This window comes from Peromyscus leucopus, chromosome 3 (genome assembly GCF_004664715.2).
Source record: "Peromyscus leucopus breed LL Stock chromosome 3, UCI_PerLeu_2.1, whole genome shotgun sequence".
Lineage (NCBI taxonomy): Eukaryota > Metazoa > Chordata > Mammalia > Rodentia > Cricetidae > Peromyscus > Peromyscus leucopus.
The window spans coordinates 124,714,700-124,738,633 of record NC_051065.1 but is presented as its reverse complement, the minus strand read 5'-3'; the positions used below and the strand labels follow the sequence as shown (position 1 = coordinate 124,738,633).

Here is a 23,934-nt window from a genome sequence, read left to right as displayed (position 1 = left end):
AATATTTATATTTTATTTTTAGTGAAAAAAAAATGAAGATATAGCTACATGTACTATTTTTATAAGTAAAATTCTAAAAATACATTCAGGAAAAAAGACTAGAGAGATATGGAGCAAGGTTTAAAATGTTTTAACCAGCTTAAGTAAAGTTAAGTATAGTTACTGTTTTAATATTCTTGCTGGCCGGGCGGTGGTGGCGCACGCCTTTAATCCCAGCACTCGCACTCGGGAGGCAGAGCCAGGCGGATCTCTGTGAGTTCGAGGCCAGCCTGGGCTACCAAGTGAGTCCCAGGAAAGGCGCAAAGCTACACAGAGAAACCCTGTCTCGAAAAAAAAACCAAAAAAAAAAAAATATTCTTGCTGATCTGACTTTCTAAAAGTGAAAATTATTAATTATGTATTACATTATTTTATTAGTTAATAGGATAGTGGGTTTTTTTTGTTTTCCAAAGAGCAGACCAGACAGTGAATCAGCATAAGTACTCCAACCCACTTGCAGGCTTTCTCGGAGCCCTGACGTACCGGAGGGACTGTTCTATCGATGATGGTCCGAAAGATCTCCATCCACGTGGTCATGGTCTGGTGGCTCACCAGCTGAAGGGGCAGTGCGTACTAGAAAACAGAGAGGCGGTGAGAAGTCACCCTCCTGCCCATGAAAATCAGCACTTCGCATCAGAGGGTTAAAATGTACAAAAGAGCTAATATTTGAGCAAGAAACAGCAATTCATGATTCAACCCAAAATTTAACTTTAAAAAAAATCCATAAGTAAATATATACTTTTGTAGGGTGGGATGCAACAAGGTCTCACATATCCTAGGCTAGCCTCAAAATTACCCAAGGATGACCTTGAACTCCTGATCTGCCTGCCTACAGAAATTACACGTGTTTGCCACTATCCCCAGTTTTACGTAGCACGGGGGATTGATCCCAGGGTTTCATACATTCTGGGTAAGAACTCTAACCCTGGGCTACTTCCCTAGCCTCTTTGTCAGGTTGATTGGTTGGTGTGTTTTGAAACAGGGTCTCTTGTAACCCAAGCAGGCTTCAAATATGCTATGGAGCCAAAGACAGCCTTGAAATCTTCATCTGCCCATCTCTATCTGAAAACATAAGGATTACAAACATGTACAACCTACCTCTGGCTTTTATATGTAAATCTTTTAAATTAAGAAATATACATGCTATTAGCTGTTTCTCTTGTCTACCTTTAAAAAGAAAGATTTCATATCAATAAGGTCCCATTTATTTCACATACATTTTGGGTTATTTTACAACTTGTCTTTTCGTGTATCAAACTTGCAATTATAAGCACTTGGATAAAAATCTTTACCTCATGAACACACATGAAGCTCTTTTTCAATTCCTATCCTCTTGTGTGTGGCCCAATACCTACAATGACTATTACTCAGGCTTCTATCGCCCCTGCCACACCATGAGCTGCAGGGAGCTGCCTCCATGCCCACTGTTCTACTGTCCCCAGCTACGAGATAATGACATAACCCTAAGGAACATCACTGCTGTCTCACAGAGTCACACTGCAGCTGGAAAACCTAAGTTCAAGAGCCGGAAGGGCAAATAGTGAAGGAGGGGTGTGGTGAGATGCTGTTCGGATCTTAGTCTTTTAATAAAAAACCCAGAGCCAGATATCAGGGTGAAAGCTGAAAGATCAGAGAAGCAGAACAGCCAGCCACTAGTTCTTACCTCTGTAAAATCTTCAGCCTAAAGAGAGAGGGTTCCTGTTTCCTCACACCTTTTATACATTTCTCTGCCCTGCCATATTACTTCCTGGGATTAAAGGTGTGTGTGCTTCCCAAGCAAAGGCATGAGATCTCAAGTGCTGGGATTAAAGGTGTGTGCCACCACTGCCTGACCCCTATGTCTAATCTAGTGGCTAGCTCTGTCCTCTGATCCTCAGGCAAGTTTTTTATAAGGGTACACAATATATCCCCACAGAGGGGAGACTTAAGGTCATACCTACAAGCCAGACTTGGTGGCTCACACATGGAATCCTATCACTCAGAAGGCTGAGGCAGGAAGACTGCTGTGAGTTTGAGACCCACCTAGACTACACAGTGGGACTCTATCTCCATTAAAAAAAAAAAAAAAAAATTGAGAAAGGTCATACTTTCTTCTAAGTGCCTTATGTGAGTGAGGCATTTGGGCTTGAACTAGGGTCCAGGTCCAGTAGGCAGGGAGTTAGGCAGAAAGTGGTGACTCCTGGCATATGTTTGAAGAAACCAAGTACTTCTAGACACAGATAAATGCTCCTTAAGACAAAACCAATCGCACTGAATTAATTAGACATTTAAGAGCAGTTCGTCTGGGCCTTCTGTACCCTAGCCAGGCATCATGATTGCAGTTTCACTTCTCAAAATTTTTTTTTAAATTTTGCCTCCAAAGGAGCATATTACTGTATTTATATACAACAGATTACCAGAACAGTTAAAGATGCTAGAGCAATTCATCTTTTAATTTTGTTGTTGGGTTGCTGGGTTTTGGGGTTGTTTTTTGTTTTTTTAATGTGTTTAAAGAATTTGCTTCCCTGTTAGTGAGCCAAATAGATAAAGAAACCACAGAAAACTGAGGCCAGGAGCCTACATGTTACTGACCAGTGCCTGGGCTCTGTCTTCCCAGTAGGAAAGTGTTGTAGAATATTATTTTAAGGTGTGTTATTTTTGTTTATGTTGCATTTGTTTAACTCTGTGAAGCTGTGTTACTGTGCCTGTGTAAAACACCTGATGGTCTAATAGAGAACTGAACGGCCAATGGCAAGGCAGGAGAAAGGATAGATGGGGCTGGCAGGCAGAGAGAATAACTATAACAAGAAATCTGGGAGGAGAAAGAAGAAAAGAAATGGAGGAGTGAAGAAGGAACTAGTCAGGGAAGGAGGAGGACATCAGGGGCCAGCCACCCAGCTACACAGCAAGCCATGGAATAAAAGTAAGGTTTGCAGAAGAGAATGGGGAAAACCCAGAGTCAAAGGTAGACGAAATAATTTAAGTTAAGGAAAGCTGACAAGAAACTAAGCTAAGCTAAGGCGGGGCATTCATAAGTAAGAATAAGTCTCCATGTGATTTATTTGGGAGCTGGGTAGCAGGCTCCACAAAAAAAGAGCAAAAACAAACAACAACAAGAAAGGCTAGCCTAACCCCACATACAGGGCTACTGTTGTTGCGATGCGCCAGTGTCAAGTAGGCTGCTGAGGGAGACCTCTCACACTAACTCTATACGAAAAGTCATGCAGCTTTCTTCCCAAATATTTCAGAGAATGTAGAGCAATGCATTTCCCTGATATTCTACTTTCTTCTCTCTTGTGAGATCTCCTTCCTTCCTTTTATCCCGAAAAAAAAAAAAAAATCTGCCTTCAACTGCCTTTATTAAACAATTATGAGGCCAGGTGTGGTGGCCACACTTTTAATCCCAGAACTCAGGAGGCAGAGACAGGTGGAGCTCTAAGTTGGAGGCCAGCCTTGTCTCATAGTGAGTTCCAGGACAGCCAGGGCTACACAGAGAGACCCTGTATCTCAGAAAACTAAAAAAAAAAAGTTTATGAGAGAAGACTTTATTATAACCCTAAAATAGTCCAAAGACACCCAAGTCAAAATGAAACAAGAGCACATGGCAACTCCCCTGCCTCCCTAGCTCAGCTAAAACACCCTCCTCTCACAAGGAATTATCAAGAAAGCACAGAAAAGAGCTTTAATCCATCATCACATTTAGACTGACCCCAATTCTTCTTCCCAGGCTAAAATCATCTACTCAAGTCTTTCAAGGATTCAGTGTTAAATATTCTCAAATTTTAAAGACATTCCATCTCTATCCTCTAATTATTTTTTTAATTGCTATATTAGTATCCCTTATAGTTTCCACATAAGGAAAGGGGATTGGCTTCAAAGAAAATACATAGAGGGCAAAAAGGCCTTGTGAACACGGATAAGCACTGGAAAATTCAGGGAAAGTTACGCATACAGCTGATCTCTCCAAAGGGAGGAAATATTTAGCTGTTTCTTCTGGAATGCTAAAGGCAAATGTAGTTTACAACCTGGTGACCCTTTGCTCCCTGTTGGGCCAGGCTCCACCCATATCCCCCAGAATATGGTGTTTGTTGATCCCAGACTTTTCCCCCTAAAACTCTGAACTTTACTCCTAGGCTATGAAACTCATCCTTGTGAGAGATGTCATTTGTACTTTACAACAGCCTGAGTGGCATCTATGCTATCTTAGGGCCAGGTCAATCCTGACTCCCACAGGCATTATGTTTACCTCACAGACTCTTATCCTGAGCACTGTTTCTAAGACAACAAGAAACCATCTTAAGGATGAAGTCATATGTACTTTGCTAAGAACTTCAATGTAAACACGTCTTAAGCTTTGTTGTACTCAAAGGGCTGAGCTAATTGTTGTCTGAATACTTTTTCCAAAGTTGTGCTGTGCTTAAATATGGCTGAAGTAAATGAACTGGGTCAGACTCCAAGAAGTCTTGGCCCAGCACTGGTTACCAAAATTGGGCTGAGCCGAGCTTCATTCTTACTTTACCACGTTTGCTTTTTCCCTGCCGGCTGTAAAGCCTGCAGGGACCCCCCACAAAAATGAGCCACTAAATCTATGTTAGCTTAAAGTTGGCTGAAGTAGAGAAAAGACCATCAGTGTGATTTCCCATGAAGAACTCTTGGTTTCTTTCCTCTTCCTATAATCACAACTGACCTACACACAGGGCACCTTGAATTTAAGCTCAAGCAACACCTGGGTTCTTTATGACTTGGGACTTGGGACTGAGAAAGCAGCCCAAACACCAAACGGAACCTTAAATACCCAGTGATCATGGCTAACTAAATTAATTTCTGTGAGCCTAATTCTCCTAAGGTAAAAATATATGATTGTAGGGGCTGGAGAGATGGCTTAGTGGTTAGAAGCACTGGTTGCTTTTTCAGAGGACCCAGGTTCAATTCCCAGCACCCACATAGCAGCTCACAACTGTCTGTGACTCCAGTTCCAGGGGATTTGGCACCCTCAGAAAGACATATATGCAGGCAAAACACTAACATACATGAAATAAAAACAAATAAATCTTAAAAATACATGATTCTAAATAATGACACTTCTACAGAGTAGACACAAATATGAAGCTCTTTGTCTTCTGAAGTAGAACTGACCTGAACGAGTGCGTAGAAGATTTTCAGAATCTGTTTCTGCAGCAACACAGAATAATAGGAGGCATCAGGAAGTAGCTGCAGTATTTGCTGCTGAATTCGAGGCAAAAATATCTGCATGGCTGCCAGAAGAGGCTCTCTTTCCTCTGCTTTCTTATATCTAAGCAAAGACAGAGAATAAAGAAAGTGATGACTTCTCTCCTTCCCAATGAGCTATAAACAATGATTAACCACATGATACCAGAAACACCCAAAATGCAGGCTTACATTTTCTATGTAGTTGCTACAATAAAGTTGGAAGGAACTTTGAGAGAATAAAGCCTTGGTTCAGGCAGACACAAAATCTTTCTTAAAAGGTTTAGACTAGTTTAAGAGTCCAAAACTGAACACCAGCAATCCCAGTTCTTAGGAGGTTAAGTCAGAAGGATCATGATTTCAAGGCCAGCCTGAACTTATAAAGCAAAACCTGTCTCAAAATGTCAAGGGCTGGAAATGTAACTCATGTAAAAGGCCTTGGATTGGTTTGCTGTGTTATCAATGAAAAAAGAAGGAAGGAAGAGGGGCAGGGAGGAAGGGAGGGAGAGGAGGAAAAAAGAAAGAAAGAGAAAGAAGGGGAGAGAGAGAGAGGAAGAAAGAAGAAACAAAAGAAAAGTCCAAGACTATCTAGTAGTTTTATTTGGGAAGTTTTCTAGTATTTAAGTTAATTCACATCAAACCATAATTCATTCTATAAAATGAAAGCTGATCTGCTAGCTTAAACATCATATTGTATAGCAAATAACATAGAGAAAATTTTTCTCATATCATCCTACATTGAGAGTGAACGTACTTTATAAGCCTGAGTGCTCTCTGATCACTTCTATTGCTGCCAATCTAAAAGATTTTCTAAATAGAAATCCTATAAAACTGTCTGAACTATCATCTTAAAGAAGGAAAACTACCTGGGCTATAATCTCAGCACTCAGGAAGCTGAGGCACAAGGATGGCTCTAAGTTCAAGGCCAGCTTGAGCTACCAAGTAATACCCTATCTCAAAACAAAGGAAAACTACAGGATTGCACATACAAAAGTAGCACTCATCTTAAAACCCAAAAAATATGATTAACTGCCAGCCAAGTCTTGTACCTCAACAGTAACTTTCATGCAAACATCCCAATGAACTTTTACATTTTCTATTTTTCTTACTAGAAAAGTACCTGATTTCTGTATCTGAGGTATATCTGCAGCAGCAGCTGAAAGAAGTATTTTATACCACATAGTATGTCACTCACCACCTCAAAAATCGGCAGTGTACACCGGAAAACCTGAGTGCCACTGAGCAACTGCAGCTCAGTGCAAGAACACATTAACCATGTTTGATTCAGCATTTCCCACAGTGACCTGATTTTGCCAAACCCCACAAAAGACCGCTCTATGAACCTGATTCCACAGGACTCTCTTTGGCCAGGAGAAGTGAACTTACTCATAGGTCTTCACCAGCTGATACATGCATAGCAAACTGCCAAGCCAGCTCCCACTGTTTGGTGACTGCAAGTAGTAGTCTATCTTGTCGACCACTGCAGGCCAATGACCAGGAAAATCATGTTTAATGATGACTCGGAGACACATTGTTAACTGGACTCTGTAAGGTGGGAAAGAAATACCCAAATGCAAGCAGTGAAGAGTATCATCCACGAAAGAACTACAATATTGTTATAAGGTTCTCTAACTCTCTTTACCTTTGTTATACACCTCCAGTCAGGCATGGCTGAGCATAGGTAACATTGAGAAATGTGTCATTAGTAAGTTCTAATTTGTGTAAACACCAGAGTGTACCTTTATAACCTAAAATGTTCATCTAGTTGCATCTAAGGGATGTAATCACATGGGACACCACTGTATATACTGTTAACCTCTGCAGCAAAAGACCGTATACATGTGGGGCGTGAGGAAAAGCGATCCTATTAAAAACCTTCTCAGTGGCTCAATCTACTGAAAATAAACAGAATGGGGGAACTCCTCAATATATGAAACTTTCATCTTATCCTAAAGATATTTTTTAAATGTACTTAAAAATATATTCAAGAGCTGTCAAGATGGCTTGGCAATTAAGAGCACTAGCTGCTCTTCAAGAAGTCCTGAGTTCAATTCCCAGCAACAACATGGTGGCTCACAACCATCCATAATAGGATCTGATGCCCTCTTCTGGCATGCAGGTATACATGCAGAACACTCATTACATAAAATATAAATTAGATAGATAGATAGATAGATAGATAGATAGATAGATAGATTCAAAGATTGTCAAAAAACTTCAAAGTATACAGCAAATCTACCTCAAATCTATAAAAATTGTTACTTATTTTATAGTTGGGTCTTCATATCCAGAAAGAGCAGCAAGCATGTATAGGGTCCTGGGTTTGATTTATAGTGCGTACACACACACACACACACACACACACACACACACACACACACACACATACACACAAAGAAAGACAGATACAGAGACAGAGACACACAGAGAGAAGGACTAACAAGATAGATATAGATTATGTATACACATTCATAGTAGATACATACATACAAACACACATAAATATATACAGAGAGATATGCAAACACATAGATGATAGACAGACAGACAGACAGATAGGCACACAAATATAGATATATAGGCACATACACATATATCTACCAAACGAGCAAGCCTAGAGCTGGTGTGTGCCTCATTAGTAGAGCATCTCTCTAAGTATAAGGTGTATGTATACATACACACATCTATCAAATGGATAAACATAGTTCTCATTTAAGAGACAATACGGGGGGTTGGGGATTTAGCTCAGTGGTAGGGAGCTTGCCTAGTAAGGGCAAGGCCCTGGGTTCGGTCCTCAGCTCCACCAAAAAAAAAAAAAAAAAAAAAAAAAGACCACCAAAAAAAAAAAAAGAGACAATACGGTATACTGTACCAGTGAAAACACGGACTAATTTTGTACTTTGAATAAAACAAATATGGGTTTGTGCTGTGGGATGGTCTGTATGTTAAATTGCTCTGATTGGTCAATAAATAAAACACAGATTGGCCAGTGGCCAGGCAGGAAGCATAGGCGGGACTAACAGAGAGGAGAATTGGAACAGGAAGGCAGAGAGAGACACTGCCAGCCACCGCCATGACAAGCAGCATGTGAAGACGCCAGTAAGCCACGAGCCCTGTGGCAAGGTATAGATTTATAGAAATGGGTTAATTTAAGATATAAGAACAGTTAGCAAGAAGCCTGCCACGGCCATACAGTTTGTAAGCAATATAAATCTCTGTGTTTACTTGGTTGGGTCTGAGCAGCTGTGGGACTGGAGTGTGACAGAAATTTGTCCTGACTGTGGGCAAGGCAGGAAAACTCTAGCTATAGGTTTGCTAGGGCATTTCTGAAAAGGGGAAAGCTAGGAACTGCTGCCAAAGAAATAACTGGAAAAAAAAAAAAAAGCAACCAAAAAAATAAAACAGAAAGAGAGGAGTACCTTCCCCACTTTAGCAAAAAGATGCAAGATGCTATCCCACAGCACTTAGTGAAAGCATCACTTCTTCAGTGGGATCTCATCTGTAATCAAGATTGAAAAGAAAATAAAGGGGAAACAAAAAATATCTCTTCTACAAATTACCACTGTTATTACCAAGTATGTCCACATGAGGTTATTTGATTAGAAAATTAACCTGACAAAATTAGAATTCCAAATTGTAGTTTTTGGTGGGCTATTTACTTGTGAGATTTTGGGCAGCCCAGACTGGTCTCCAATGTAGTATGTAGCTGAAGATGACCTTAAACTTCTAGTCTTCCTACTTCTACATTCCAAGAACTGGGATCCACACATGGACCACTACCCCATACTACACTACACCATTGTATGCAACACTAGAAATGAACCCAAGGTCTCACGCTAGGAAAGCACTATACCAACTGAGCTACATCCTCAGTCCTAGGATTCCAAATTGTAAAAAAAGTAAGTAAATAATAAACTAGTGTTCAATTGAGTACCCAATAACTTAGATCCATAAAACAGGAAAAACTTAAACAGCATACTGTATCTTCCTTATGGCACCAAATCACTTCTCTCTGCAACACTTTTAAACAAAATCAGACACTAAGAAGTGTCTTCAGGAGTCTATAGGACATGGGAAGAGCAAAGCCAGAGTCTGTCTCAGAATAAACAGGGATCCCCTGTCTACCACCACAGCTTTTCCTATACAACACTGAAATAAAGTATTGCTAAAACTTGTCCTTTTTTAATATCTCATCTTGAGATAGGCCTCATGGCCCATTTCTCGCTCCAAGCCAAGCACAACACTTGGCAGGAGAAGCTACTCCCATGTGTTACTGTAGAAACACTGGGAGATTCAGGAGATCAGGAAACAAGCATCTTCACAGACAAACATACAATGGTTTTGAGAGATTCCTGGAACCTCTCAATTGGCATGTGGGCAACCAGTGAGAATAAGGGTGCCTTTCTTCAGTGCATACACCTGTGTTCTCCTAGCTAAGAAAAATAACTACACAATTCAGCACTTGTTCTTCCTGTTACCATCTCCCTCAAATTTCCTTTCTTTTCCTGTTTTCATCATAATTGCACTTAATATATGATATTAAACAATCTCACCCCACCACTGTTTCCTCTGTTGCCCCTCCCCTCCATTTGCAAATAAAACTTCATTACTAGATAATATGTTGAAGTACATTTGTTTCTATTTTAAGACTGCAAAATGTTTGACTCCACAGCTATGCTGTCAATACTTAGAACCAAAAACTTATTTCCTGGGCTCAGTTCATGAAAACTTCTCCAGATCACATGAGGTCCTGGGTTTAAGATCCGACTCCACATTTATCCATCATAGTGGTATACACCTGTAATCCCAGCACTTGAGAATGGAGACAGGAGTACTAGAAGTTCTACATCATCACTGGTCACATAGTACACTCAAGACCAGCCTGGGATACAAGAGACCTATCTCAAAAAAAAAAAGAAAAGAAAAGAAAATATACACACACAAACAAAGCTGAAGATTACACCCAACAGTCAGGCCCAGCCAAGGCCAACTACCTCCTCAAATCACACAGACAGGGCACAGCCTACCTCACCAGATCCGGAGACCGAATTATCCCCTCCACAATGTTGTCACGTATTTGCTGTCGGTCATTCTCGTGGATATTGAATGGAAATATTGCTTCTCCTGGTGGAGGCTCCCTGTCTGGCCAGTACTGTGTCACCATGTTCTTCAGGTAGATGGCAGCTGAGTTTAAAAGAAAAACAGATGTGTTGGAATCACGAAGACCACTTCAACTCAATCTCACGGAGCTCAAAGGCTAAACAGCCTTCCATGTGAATGCAATGCCCAACAGAGATGGAAAACCTTACAGGTACAAAAAGTCAACTTGGGAAGAGGGAATGGGAAGAATTCAAAGAGTTTCATATGAGAGTCAAAGCAGGAACACTGCACCACACTGGAGGACACCCTTAAATGACACAGAAATGACCTGGAAAGCATATACATGTTGTCAGACTGAGCACAACCACAGTGACATTGGAAAACTGTGGTGGAATAATCTTATTGTACACTGTGAATATGTGTCACTCAGATTGGTTTAATAAAAGCTGAATGGCCAACAGCTAGGCAGGATTTCCAGGCATAGAGGATGCTGGGAAGAAGAAGGGAAGAGCTGTGAGGAGACGCCAGGGACACAGAGCAAGCAGCACAGGCTTTACAAAGGTAATCAAACCACGTATTAAAACACAGATTAAAAGATATGGATTACTTAAGTTATAAAAACTAGTTAGAAACAAGCCTGAGCTATTGGCCAAGCTTTCATAATAAATAAGAGGTTGTCATGTCATTTACTTGGGAGCTGGCTGGAAGAACAGAAAAGTCCACCTATAGGAAATTTCCCTTTTCTCAAACCTAACAGTAAGCTGCTGTCTGCTGCTGATCCTGTCCCCTGCCATCCTGCACTGTCATTCAGAAGTATCTTTGCTCTTACAGCATTGGTGATTTTCATTTAATCCTCTGAGATATTTATTATTTGTAATTCATAAAGAAATAGACATCTACTTTCAAATATGCTTGGAAAATCTCAAGAAATCTGTATCTATGTCTATCAAAATACATAAATCAATTATTTGTTTCTATTCTTTTTTCTACTTCTATTAAACAAAAACAACATTTGGAAGAATTATTTGAATTATTGCTGTAAGACTTGTTTGGGTTTTTTTTAACAGGGTGTTTGTGGTATGTGCATGTATGTGTGTTGGCACATGTGAGGGAGGGGGACTGTGCATGCATGGGTAAAGGCCTAAAGTTTCTTCCTTGATCACTCTCCAACTTATTTATTAAGTCAGGGATTCTAAATGGATATGGAGGTCACCAACTCTGGGCTAATCCAGCTAATCATCTTGCCCTAGGATGCCACCTCTGCCTTTCAAGTGACAGGATTACAGAAGGCCACCACATGTAGCTGGCTTTTTTTTTGGGGGGGGGGGTGTTGTTTTTTTGGTTTTTTTTTTTTTTTTTTTTTTTTTTTGGTTTTTTTCAAGACAGGGTTTCTTTGTGTAGCTTTAGAGCCTTTCCTGGAACTCACCTTGTAGACCAGGCTGGCCTCGAACACCCAGAGATTTGCCGAGTGCTGGGATTAAAGATGTGCACCACCACTGCCCGGCTATGTAGCTGGCTTTTACATAGGTTTTGGCGATCAGAACTTGGATCCTCACGCTTGCAGGTCAAGCATTTTATCCACCAAGCTATCTCCCCAGGATAGAAACTGGACATGGTAATGTACACCTCTAATTCCCCACACATGAGGAGCCTGAGACAGAAAGATGGCTTCAAATCTGAGGCCAATCTGAGCTACATAATCAATGTAAGACTAGCCTGGATGACAGTGTAAGATCTTGTCTCAAAGAGAAAAAAGAAAAAGGAAGGAATATGAAGCTTTCTAACCATTCCAGTTGGACACTTAGTATAAACACATATTCTCAAATGTGCATAAGGACAGACACATTTCTGAAGAACACCCCAGGTTTTCCCTCAGCTTTCTCTCTCCCCTCTCCCTAAACTGAAGTTTCTTCTACTCCAATTTTAATGTAAACTAAATGGATGCTAAAAGCATTTCGCCATTGAAAATACAATATGTTCTGTATTGGTTAAAATGTGACAGAAATTTAATTAAATTATGGACTTGATATCCTATAAGTCCCCTTTCATACATTTTGATGCACCTATGATTTCAATGTATTTGAGTGAAAATAAAAATTACAGCAATCTAAGTATGCATATATGTGGGAGTATACATAAGTGCTAAAGGGCTTTTTAATTTAAACCAGGTTATGAACTAAGTATCTCATTTATTCCAGCGCAATTATCATATTCTATAATGTGATTGGGTAAGAGTAATCATGAAATAATAGAAAAAGCTCAACACAGTAGTACGTGCCTATAATCCCAGAACTTGGGAGGCTGAGACCAGATGACCATGAATTCAAAACCAACCTAGACTACATGTAGGGGATAAGGAGGGAAGATATCACATCATGGAATTGCATAAGATCCCACAGACAAAAAAATAAATTTCATATTTAAAACAAAAAGTCTAATTCCTGGCACTATTTAAAAAAATAGGAAGAAAGAAAGGAAGGAAGGCAAAGAAAAGTCCTGCTCCCCTTTCAAACATCATGCAATGCACTACATCTGTGACTTGACATAATTGCTGCTAGAATTCAGATATATAAATCTGCAGTCTTAATATAAGTGACCTAAGGTAATAACACTACTGATCATAAGAAATTACAGAGATAAATTATTTTAATTGGGAAATTAATATGGAAAACAGCAATGTTAGAGAGGCACAGGACTGAGGGATGACAGCACAGAGATTAAAATAACAACAAAACTAGGGTAGATGTGAGAACTCAGTACCTACTGCTAACCTTCCAAGAGAAAAGGAAATATTTTTATGCCTTAGAAGCATTTCTTGCTAATTTTTCAAGAGATTTTTGACATTTATTTTTTAATTATATTTTTCATTGCTTGAATGTTCCATACATTTAGATAATTAATATAGTACATTCTCTCAATTTGCCAAATGCAATGCACTAGATATTGCAAATGTAATTCTCATCTGATAATTGTTCTTATTGTATATAGTTTTACTGTGGTAGTGTTAAAACCTTTCCTTTTTATTTAGACAAAAAGGAGAAAATGTGGAATAATCTTTTTTGTACACTGTGAAGGTGTGTCACTTTGATTGGTTTAATAAAAAGCTGAATGGTCAATGGCTAGGCAGGATTTTCAGGCACAGAGGACACTGAGAAGAAGAAGGCAGAGATGCCAGAAAACAAAGAGGAAACAACATGGGCAGTACAGAGTAAAGGTAACCTAGCCACATAAAACAACATAGATTAAAAGATATGGGTTAGTTTAAGTTATAAGAGCTAGTTAGAAACAAGCCTAAGCTATGGGTCGAGCTTTCACAATTCATCATAAGTCTCCAGGTCATAATTGGGGAGCTGATGGTCCCCAACGAAGAAAATCTGACAACAGATAATGTATACTGATCATATCCATCCGCCACTACCTCCCTTCAACTCCCCTAGTGACGGCTATGGCATCTCCCTCCCATCTTCATGTCCTCTTGATTTTTTGCTGTTATTATTAATAGCCCCGAGTTGAATTAGTTAGTGATGCCCTATGAACATGGGTGTGTGGCCATCCACGAGGTGTGAGCAACTTACCAGCAGCCACATCCCCAAAGGAGAATGACTCTATCCTTTAGCAGCCATCAACTGCCAGCAGCTTTTCCAAGAGGGGTGGGGCTTTCCAGGGTCATCCTGCATCTACCCTGGAACTTTGACTATCAGGAACTTGTACAGGTCTTTTTATTTTTCCTTAAGGTTTTTTTTTTTATTATTAATTAATTTTTTTCATTGTACAGGTCTTGCAAAGTACATTCTAACTATTAAGAATTAAATTAGAACTCTCATTAACTTGAAAAGGCAACTTACCTGCCTGACGCACTGGGAACTCCACATGGTCAGAGACTATGATCCGAAGCAAGCTGGGGGCAAAATTAATAATCTTGTAGGACTGAAATTACAAAGAAATGCTTTGTAAAAACAGGGCACTCTGAATAGCTACTAGCACCATTACAGAATACATTACTGTCCAAATGAAAGAAAAACTGTAAACAATTAGAGAAATTCTGAGGTAAAATGAAAATACTTTTAAGTGGGGGAAGAAATTCTTATTACTAATAAATAAAAATGTGAATACTTTTATGATGTTTGACATATATTCCCAAACGCTCTCCACAAAGTATTCTAGGTAGCTCTCTAACACCTGCACATGAGTGTTCATTTAATAACACAAGAACCTTTGAAACTTTAAAATCCTATTACTATTTTAAATGATACCTGTTACTCAAGGTCCTTTTTGTTGACCATTCATTTCTTTTACAAATTTCTTACACTCTTTATCCTTTGAACGGGGATATTTCATTTTTTACTAATCAATTCTAAGAGCTACTAATAGATTTTACAATCTCAACCTTTTATTTGGCCTCTGTGATAGTCAATATTGTCACCTTGACAAGATCTAGAATCACCTCTGAGGCAAGTCTCTGGACATGTATGTGAAGGAATCTGTAGTTGAGTGTGTGTCTGTGTGTACCCATGTGGAGGTCAGAAGAAAACTTGGAGTCTATTCTCTCCTTCCATCTTTACACAAGTTCTAGGGATCAACCTCTGGTCACCAGACTTGGGAGGCAAACACTTTTACCTACTAAACCCTCTTGCCAGCCCACTCACTTTTTTAAAATCTATTTTCATGTGTATGAGTGCTTTGCTTGCATGGATGTCTGTGCACCACATCTGGTCTCCACAGAAGTCAGAAGAGGGAGTCAGGAACTGGAGTTACAGGAGATTGTGGGCCAACATGTGGGTGCTGGGAATTGAAATCAGGTCCTCTGGAAGAGCAGTCAATGCTCTTTGTTGTTTTTAACAAACTATCAATCGTTCAATTTTACCAATAAAGACCCTAGCCAGATGCTGGGGTGAAAGCCTGCTAGCTCAGAGAAAGCATCCAGCTGACCTTTCTCCTCAGCCAAAGTCCCAGAAACCTCTCTCAAAGCAACTCTTTAAACTGAATGTCCCTCCCTTCTACTTCCTGTGCACCTCTCTATCTGTCCTCCCGACTCCCTCCTACTCTCCATGTTTTTTTCTTAATAATCCTATGTTTACTTCCTGTCAACTGGTTGCTTGCTCTGTCTCTTGACTTTTGGTTGATTTTATTTAATCCTGTTTACAATATTCAAGCAGAAAGCTTCCTAGATTAAAGGTGTGTGCTAGGGCTGAGCCACACCACAACTAGAAACAGGTTTTTCCAGTAAATAATGCAATCTCAGGGTTCACATGGTGGTATTTCTGTGAGTTCTAGGCCAGCCTGGTCTAGAAACAGAGTTCCAGGCCAGGGAGGACTCCTCTAATTAATAAAATAAAATAAAATAAAAACGGTAAATTCCTTTTTATCCATAATTGAAAGCACAAAAATGTTAAAGTAGTTTTTTTAAAGCAGGTGTGGGAAACTGGAGGGTGGTACAATAGTGAAGAGCACTTGCTGCTCTTCCAGAGGACACAAGCTCAGTCACCAATATCCACATCAAGTGGATCCACGGTATCCAACTCTCTTCTGGCCTCCTCAGGTACGTGCACGACAGACACAGACACACAGACACACACACACAGACACACACACACACACACACACACACACACACACACACACACACACGGCATACACATAAATAAAAATAAATGTTTAAAAACCAGGGGCTTTGGAGAGCGCTCAGAAGTTGAGCATCTACCCCTCTTTCAGAGGATCTCAGTTCAGTTCCCAACATGTCTGTCAAGCCATTCACAGGTGCCTGTAACTCCCAACTCCGCAGGTTCTGGTGACTCTGGCCTCCACAGGCTCCTGCGTATACCCATATACATATGCAGAATTTTTTTTAAATTAAACATATTAAAATTAAATAAAAGCAGATTTGCTAGCCTGGGCTACATGAGATCCTGTCTAAAATAAACAGATGTGATAACTGGAGGAATGGTTCAGCCATTGAGAGTGCTAGCTGCCCTTGAAGAGCACCTGAGTTCAGTTCCCAGAACCCACATTAGGTGGCTCATAAATGCCTGTAACTCAAGCTCCAGGAGGTCTGATGACTCTGGCCTCCACAGCCTGCATTCATGTGTACATACCCACACACATTATTTATGTATTCTTAGTTTTATATATATGAATAAATCTTTTTGCTGGGTATGACAGCACATGCCTTTAATCCCAGAACTTGGAGACAGAGGCAGGTGGATCTCTTTGAGTTTAAGGCCAACCTGATCTATATAGCAAGTTTCAGACCAGCCAGAGCTACACAGTGAGACCTGGTCTCAAAAAAAAAAAAAAAATGTTTTTAACAGCATTTTTTTGTTTGTTTTTTTGGGTTTTTGTTTTGTTTTGTTTTTTATTTTTTCGAGACAGGGTTTCACTGTGTAGCCCTGGCTGTCCTGGAACTCTCTCTATAAACCAGGCTGATTTCAAACTCATAGAGATCCAGGCCTCTGCCCCCTGGATGCTGGGATTAAAGGCGTGTGCCACCACACCCAGCTTAACAGCGGGTTTTTATGGGGAAATTTTTAATATGGATTTAACTCAGTCTTCTACAACTTCAACATATATATTATAAAAATAATTTAGGTTTATAGCTTTTTAAATAGTGAAAGATCTTGTAAATCAAAAATAAACATATAGTTTATTATAATCATAAAAATTGACTTCAGTTCTTTAAAATTCTTATATAGACACAAAATAACCTGCACACTTAAACTAATGCTACTTATTAAACTGTTGCCATTGTACGCACTTTGGAACTCCTGTTTTGCAACTGTTGGCCAATTTTGGGGAACTTCTGAAACTTTGACTTCTTTGCTGATTTGGCCTATGTTAATTTGGCAAGCTAAAACTTCAGGGCAAAAGCAGATATACTCCCTGAGACTTCCCTCACTAATAACCCCCCATCACTGTTCCTCTTTGGGCTTCACGTTTCTAACAAATAAGATGATTCATTTCTCAATGACTTCGTGGGTATATTTGCTTTGTATCTGTGAAGCTTTCTGAAAATAAACTGTTGTGTTTCATACTTAAATTCTATGTTTTATGAAAACTCATACAATGCCAAGACTTGAGATTCCTGGTCTCTGACAAGCTAATCCCTCTAGTCCCCAGCTGGTGGGCTGGATGAAGCTTTTCTCAACTTGCTCCTCTCTGCTCCTGCCCTGTGCTTGGCCTGCTTCTCGTTTCCACATCCAGGTCTCCAGTGATGTCACTGTTAGAAAATGACCATCCCATCTATTTATTCCAACACACTTGTGGGCTGCTCTCTACAGAACTCATAACCTGTCTCTCTCAATTAGCTTGTGAGCTCCATGAGCAGAGTCTCACACCAATACCTAGAACACAACTCAGCAAATAACTCCTTATTCCTAAAAGCAGACTCTCTTACAGGGCAAAGAAAATGATGGATGGCTAAGGATACAGCTGGGTGCATGCCTCACATGTGTAATCTTGGGTCCAACAAGCACCACCACAAAAAGATAAAAAATATATACACACATCTATACATAAAGTAGGGATTCCGGAACTTGGTAATGAAAGTAAATGTCTTAAGGGAATAAGAACTGAGAATAAGAGTTCAAGGACTGACCTAGCATGAGCAAAACCCTGTTCAATCCTCTGTACTACCAAAAGAAATAAAAAGCTGGGCATGACAGTACACACTTATAATCCCAGCACACAGGAGGCTAAGGTAGGAGGACTAGGCTACATGGCAAGACACTATCTTGTGCAATAAGTGGGATAAATGTGCAAGGAAAAAAAAAAAAAGATGGGGAGAGATGTCGCTCAGTTAGCAGAGTGCTTGCCTATCATGCCCAAAGCCCCAAGCTCCATAATCAGCACCACATGAATCACACACAGTGGTGCAGCATTCAAGAGATGGAGAGGGAAGGATCAGAAGTACAAGAACATTCTCAGCTACACAGTAAGGTGGAGACAGCCTGGGCTACATGAGACCCCTCTGGGGGCAAAATATAAAGGAGCTAAGCTCTAATCCCTGACAATAGATACTTATTCATTCATGCAACAAGACAGGACGACACAGGGGTGCTAAGGGGTGAGCATGCAAAACCCAATACCAAAATCACATCTTACTGATAAAAAAACATCATATCTAGTTTTCTACTTCAAGTACAAAAACTTACTGAAAGCATATTACAATCCAAAACATTGTACAAGATATACACACTAAATGCATGACACAGCAATATTACCTTGTTGTTTTGGTTTGATTTTTGTGGTACTAGGGATAAGCCTAGGGCCTCACACTTTAAAACATAAGTAACAAAGAAAATGGTCTCTGGTGAGATGAAAAGATAGCAAGCAGGGAAGAGTAAAGACAGAACTTGGATTAAAATACTATGAAGAGAGCACGGGATTGAACCTCTCCCGGTTCTGCAGGCTTCAAGCCTTTTCTGCTTCCAAATATAAACTGCAATTATGTGCTGACAAATCAGAAGAAAGCAAGGTTAGGCTACGGGCAGAAAGTATAACATGGCATCAAAATTATGTTCCCTATTATCACTATCAAAGGGACATCTCCTTGATGAAAGCAGTGTCAAACAGGAAGCCTCCCCTGTGCACACCGGCAGGTTGCAAGTCCAGCCCTTATGGCATTCTTACTAAATCCTAATGACTGCTACTCCAGATAGCACTCTACAAAGTCTGGGACACGCACTGACTTTAAGTGTCTCTCACTCTAGGGCGACAGTCCTTTTTTTGAAACGTCAAAGCATCCTTTTTGGCCTTTCATTCAACACAACTTTGTGTGTGTTAGGATTACAGGCTTGAGCAGGACTGGAAATCAAATAGGGCCTCAAGAATTCTTGGTTGAACGCTCTACAGCAGAGCCAAAAGGGTAGTAAGAGGGTCTCAACTTTCCTTCTTATCTCTTGGGGATCCTGGAGTCACATGTACCTCAAACTCCACACAGATTTTCAGTTAGTATTATCACTTTCAAAGATTCAAAACACACCTAGTTTTAAAACTCTACTAGGGTAGATACACAGGCCAAGAAGTATCCTTATCCTTTAGGAGGCACAGAATCGCCTTGGGGAACCAGTTAAAATACAAACATTCCCACTCCCAGCTTTTCAGATTCTTTACATCAGGGATGAAGTCCCATTATTTACATGCCCAATAGTTCTCAGAGGAGGCCACTGGTTCTGGCAACCCTTAAGATCGACTAATCAAGTAACATCCCTTCACACTTGTAGCGACCTCAAACAACTGTCAAGCCATGTGAGGAGATTTTAATTTGTACTTTTTAGTAAGGGCCCCGTGTCCCTCTTACATGTGCAGAAACAGAGCTTACGATTATTACAATCTTGAAATGTGCCAGATATGGTAGCACACACCTTTAATTCCAGAAGTCTAGAGGCAGAGGCAGAAGCAGCAGGCTAGTTCCAGGCTAGCCACAACTACATAGTGAGACCCTGTCCCTGAAAAGAAAGAAAAAGACAAACAGAAAGAAAGGAGGAGGAGAAGGGCAGGGACAAAAAAAACTGACAAAAAATATTGGGAGTAACACTGGAACAAAGTCCAGACTGGTTAGAAGAATGGAGAGAGGTTAAGGGAAAGTCACACACATTTCAGCATTGAAAAGAAATTCCTCAAATACGTTTTATTAGAGCGGTCTTTGAAAAGGTACATGGTACATGGAAACCGCGTGCTCCTCCCAGAACCCTCTCTGACAGCATTGCCCAGCTCCAGCAAAACTCTGCCACGATCCACGCTGCCAACGCCAGAAGCAGGCGAGAGGCAGGGTTTCCAACAGCAACACCTGAAAAGGGCGGGTCCGGAGAAAAGCTAGCTCAGCTTTGAATTTTCCCACCGCGTCTCCGCGTAAGCGCGCTAAGGAAAAGAAATCACACCCACAGAACACTGGCAAAGGCTTCGTTGCTTCTTTGTGCTGTCCAAGTGGGCTGGACAAGTGCACCGAGAAAGGGTTGGATGGCCAACAGGTGCTCCAGCTGCTCCACAGGGGTCCGAATCTCAGGCTGGGGTGGCAGGAGGGAGAGAGGGACGCGAGAAGAGGAGGCCCGCTGCTCACCTGGTTAAGCTCGGTCTCGGCCGCAATCCTCAGCTTCGGGTCTATGGTGCCCTTCAGCGCCTGGATGATCCGGTTGAGGTCCATGTCCCCGGGCGGGGACTCCGGCCCCAGGGCCAGCAGGCCGGGTGGCACCCGGGGTGTCTCCTGGCCCCTTTAGGCTCCGTCCGCCACGGGGAACCACCTCACCCCTACCCCCTGCCGCCGACACCGCCGCCTGCAGCTACTAGCTGCGCCACTCTGACTCCGCGCCCCCTGTCCTCCCTCCTTCCCCCTCACAACTCTCTCCATTCACCCTTTACGACAGCCGGTGGGAGGTGGGAGAAGAGGAAGCGGCGACTCCTTTACGACAGCCTCTTCCCCTTGGCGCGTGTTGCGCAGAGCGGCTCCTGCGGGGGACGCCATGATGCTTTACGGAAAACGCTCTACGTTTGTCTCGGGAGCCGGCATTGCATAGCAGTGCTCCTGCAGGAAGTTGTCATGGTTTTGTAGGAAAGGCGCTCTGATTTGTTCCACCAGCTGAACTCCCTCAGACCGCTGCCTTGATGCCGTAGGGAAACCCTAACCTGTCCACCCACCAGTGTAAGCAAAGTAAGTTAGCTGGCCTGGCATCTACTTACAGATGCTGCAAATTAGGCATATCTAAATGCAGTTACACCATTTGTTCATTTGTTCAAGATCTCTGGGCATCACAATTGAGCTGTTTGAAGGCATACTTGCTGGGACCTTGAAATATGCAGCCTACAGAAGAGGGTTCCTCAGTGTATGAGAACCACCCTTTATCCTGCCATTCACTTTTTGAACATGTTTTTAAAATGTATTTTCAAACAGAGTACTATATGTAGTGATATTGTGTTCCCCAAAATATCGTGTACCTTAATAAACTTATCTGGGGTCAGAGAACAGAAAAGCCACTAGTTAGGCAGTGATAGCACACACCTTTAATCCCTAGCATTCCAGAGGCAGAAATCCATCTGGGATCTCTGTGAGTTCAAGGCCCCTTTGGAAACAGCCAGGCATGGTGACTCATGCCTTTAATCCCAAGAAGCGGGCCTTTAATCCTAGGGAGTGATGGTAGAAAGCAGAAAGGAATATAAGGCTTGAGGACCAGAAACTAGAGGCATTTGGCTGGTTCAGCATTTGGCTGGTTAAGCATTCAGGCTTTTAAGCAGCAGTTCAGCTGAGAGCCATTGGGATGAGGACACAGAAGCTTCCAGTCTGAGGAAACAGGACCAGCTGAGGAATTGGCAAGGTGAGATAGCTATGGCTTGTTCTGTCTCTCTGATCTGCCAGCATTGACCCCAATAACTGGCCTCGGGTTTGATTTTATTAATAAGAACTTTTAAGATTCCTGCTACAACTATAATTTTTAGTATTATGTTATAACAAGATGAAATTCAAAGCAAGTCTGTTTGAAAGAACTCATAATCTAATAGAAAGGCAATTAAATATACATATATAGAAAAACTATGACTAAGAGTGCCAAAAATGTCCTGACTTCCATCGTGAAAGGCAAGAAGGGTTACACTGTTTCCATCCAGGACTGCAATGCATACAAGTATCAGCAAAAGTTTCCTCTGGTGAACCCAAAAGAGGGTTCCAAATACACACAGTAAAGATGGCTGTGAGCAAATGCTGCTGAGTGGTTGTAATCCTCCCAGGAGCATATAATCAAGATATATTAGTTCAATTACCTGGGCTTTAAGAAAAAGATAGGGGGAAAAAAGGCTGGCGGTGGTGGCCCACGCTTTTAAGCCCAGCACTTGGGAGGCAGAGGCAGGCAGATCTCTGTGAGTCCCAGGCCAGCCTGGCCTACAAAGAGAGTTCCAGAACAGCCAAGGCTTCACAAAGAAACCCTGTCTTGAAAAACCAGAAGAAAAGGATACACAATGAGACCGAGTGTGTGCTGTACGACAGACTGCTCCCAGCACTGCCCATTTCAGTCCTTTATGCACACAGCCATCAGAGTGAACACATTTTCAACTTAAAACGGTGCCTTTCCTATGCCCACCCCTAATTCCCTTTACTTGTGAAATCTTTACTCTAAGAGCCTTTTTCTCTGTGTTTTGATACAAGAGCTCTCTTCATAGCCCAGGCTGGTCTCAAACTTGTGGCAATCCTGCTGCTTCAGTGTTTCCAGTGCTGATATTCCAGTCATGAGCCTCGCTTCCATGTACTCTTTTCTAATTAAAATCTATTCTTCTGTCTTCCCCTTAATAACTCTACACCTGTTCTCCAACTCACTTACCCCATAGTTCTTGAACTATTTATTCCAGACTACACATCCTTTTCTGCTTTTTTGTCTCCCAATTCAACTACTCAAGACTACCTTTGAGCTACTGTGCTGACACCACTATGTGTCTGAAGGAAAGAACACCTGTTTGTAGTGCTGCTTTTTCTTCACATCCAGTATTCAGTCCTGTCCCTTGTCTTTAACCAGCACTACCTTTCATTCCTCAGTAGCTGTTCTGGACCATATTCACAGGTACCCCACTCCATCTTACAGAGCCCTACAAAAATAAGGAAAGCCCCTGGCAGCAGTATTCACCCACCCACAAATTCACCTCTGCGTACCTCTGCACCTCCTTCCCTACATCCTGAACAGAACCTCTCCCATATTCTCCAGAGCTTGGCTCCATTTTGCATATTTTTTCATTAAAATAAATGGGGGGGGGGCTGAAGAGATGACTCAGCAGTTAGGGGCACTTGCTTATGGAGAAGACCCAGGATTGGTTCTCAGCCCCCACAAGTTGGCTCACAACCATCCATGACACAGGTTCCAGAGAATCCAATGCCCTCTTCTGACCTCTTCAGGCACCAGGCACGCACATGGTGCAGTTGTACATGCAAGCAAAACACTAAGATGTGTAAAATAAATGCAAAAATATTTTTAACATAAAAATAAAATAAATCTTGGGTATTTATTACACATTCTTTGCTGACAATTTGTAAGATTTTTTCCCCTAGATATCCAGCCTCTTTCTCCCCACTAATTAAAGTTCACCCTAAAACAGTCTTTCTAGCTGGGTAGAAGGCTGGGGTAAAAGGATCACAAGCCTAGACAACATAGCTAGATCCCATCTCAAATTTTTAAAAAGGGTGGGGCTTAAAAACTTTTAAGATTTTGTTGCAAAGAATGCTCTTCATTTGTTATTTCTCCTCTTTCTTTCAATTCATGCTGCAAGCAGGTGTACCCAAGCTTCTCTGACCTTGTTTCTCTTGAAGCCGACAAGTAAAGATCAGCACTGGTCCCTTCAGAGACCAAATGCAGTAGACTTTTTTTTTTCAGAGCTGAGGACTGAACACAAGGCCTTGCACTTACTAGGCAAGCGCTCTACCACTGAGCTAAATCCCCAACCCCGACTTTTTTTTTTTAATTTCTCATATTAAATTGTCTCCCTCTGTTTGGAGCTGTATTTTATTCTGTTTATTAATTTTTTATTATTTCACATGTGTGTTTTGCCTGGATGTATGTCTATGCACACAGTGCCCAAAGAAGTCAGAAGAAAATGTCAGTTCCTCTGTGTGGCAGGATTTTTTTTATCACATTGTAAACC

At 41.2% G+C, this 23,934-nt stretch overlaps 1 protein-coding gene across 3 annotated transcripts in view; it reads right to left on the bottom strand.

Moving 5' to 3' along the window:
- Ipo8 (importin 8) overlaps positions 1-20,677 on the bottom strand; it is a 67,348-nt gene extending 46,671 nt beyond the window's left edge. Inside the window, exons 1-6 of one of the 3 annotated variants that reach the window (XM_028892426.2) lie at positions 20,381-20,677; positions 14,172-14,253; positions 10,254-10,410; positions 6,613-6,771; positions 5,155-5,311; positions 523-612 (exon numbers count right to left, since the gene is read on the bottom strand). In XM_028892426.2, coding sequence (XP_028748259.1) covers positions 523-612; positions 5,155-5,311; positions 6,613-6,771; positions 10,254-10,410; positions 14,172-14,253; positions 20,381-20,464 — 729 coding nt within the window. In that variant the 5' untranslated portion in view covers positions 20,465-20,677. The remainder of the gene's footprint in view (positions 1-522; positions 613-5,154; positions 5,312-6,612; positions 6,772-10,253; positions 10,411-14,171; positions 14,254-20,380) is intronic. The other 2 variants (XM_028892427.2, XM_028892428.2) reach the window with 2 other exon arrangements.
- Positions 20,678-23,934: the final 3,257 nt, after the last annotated feature.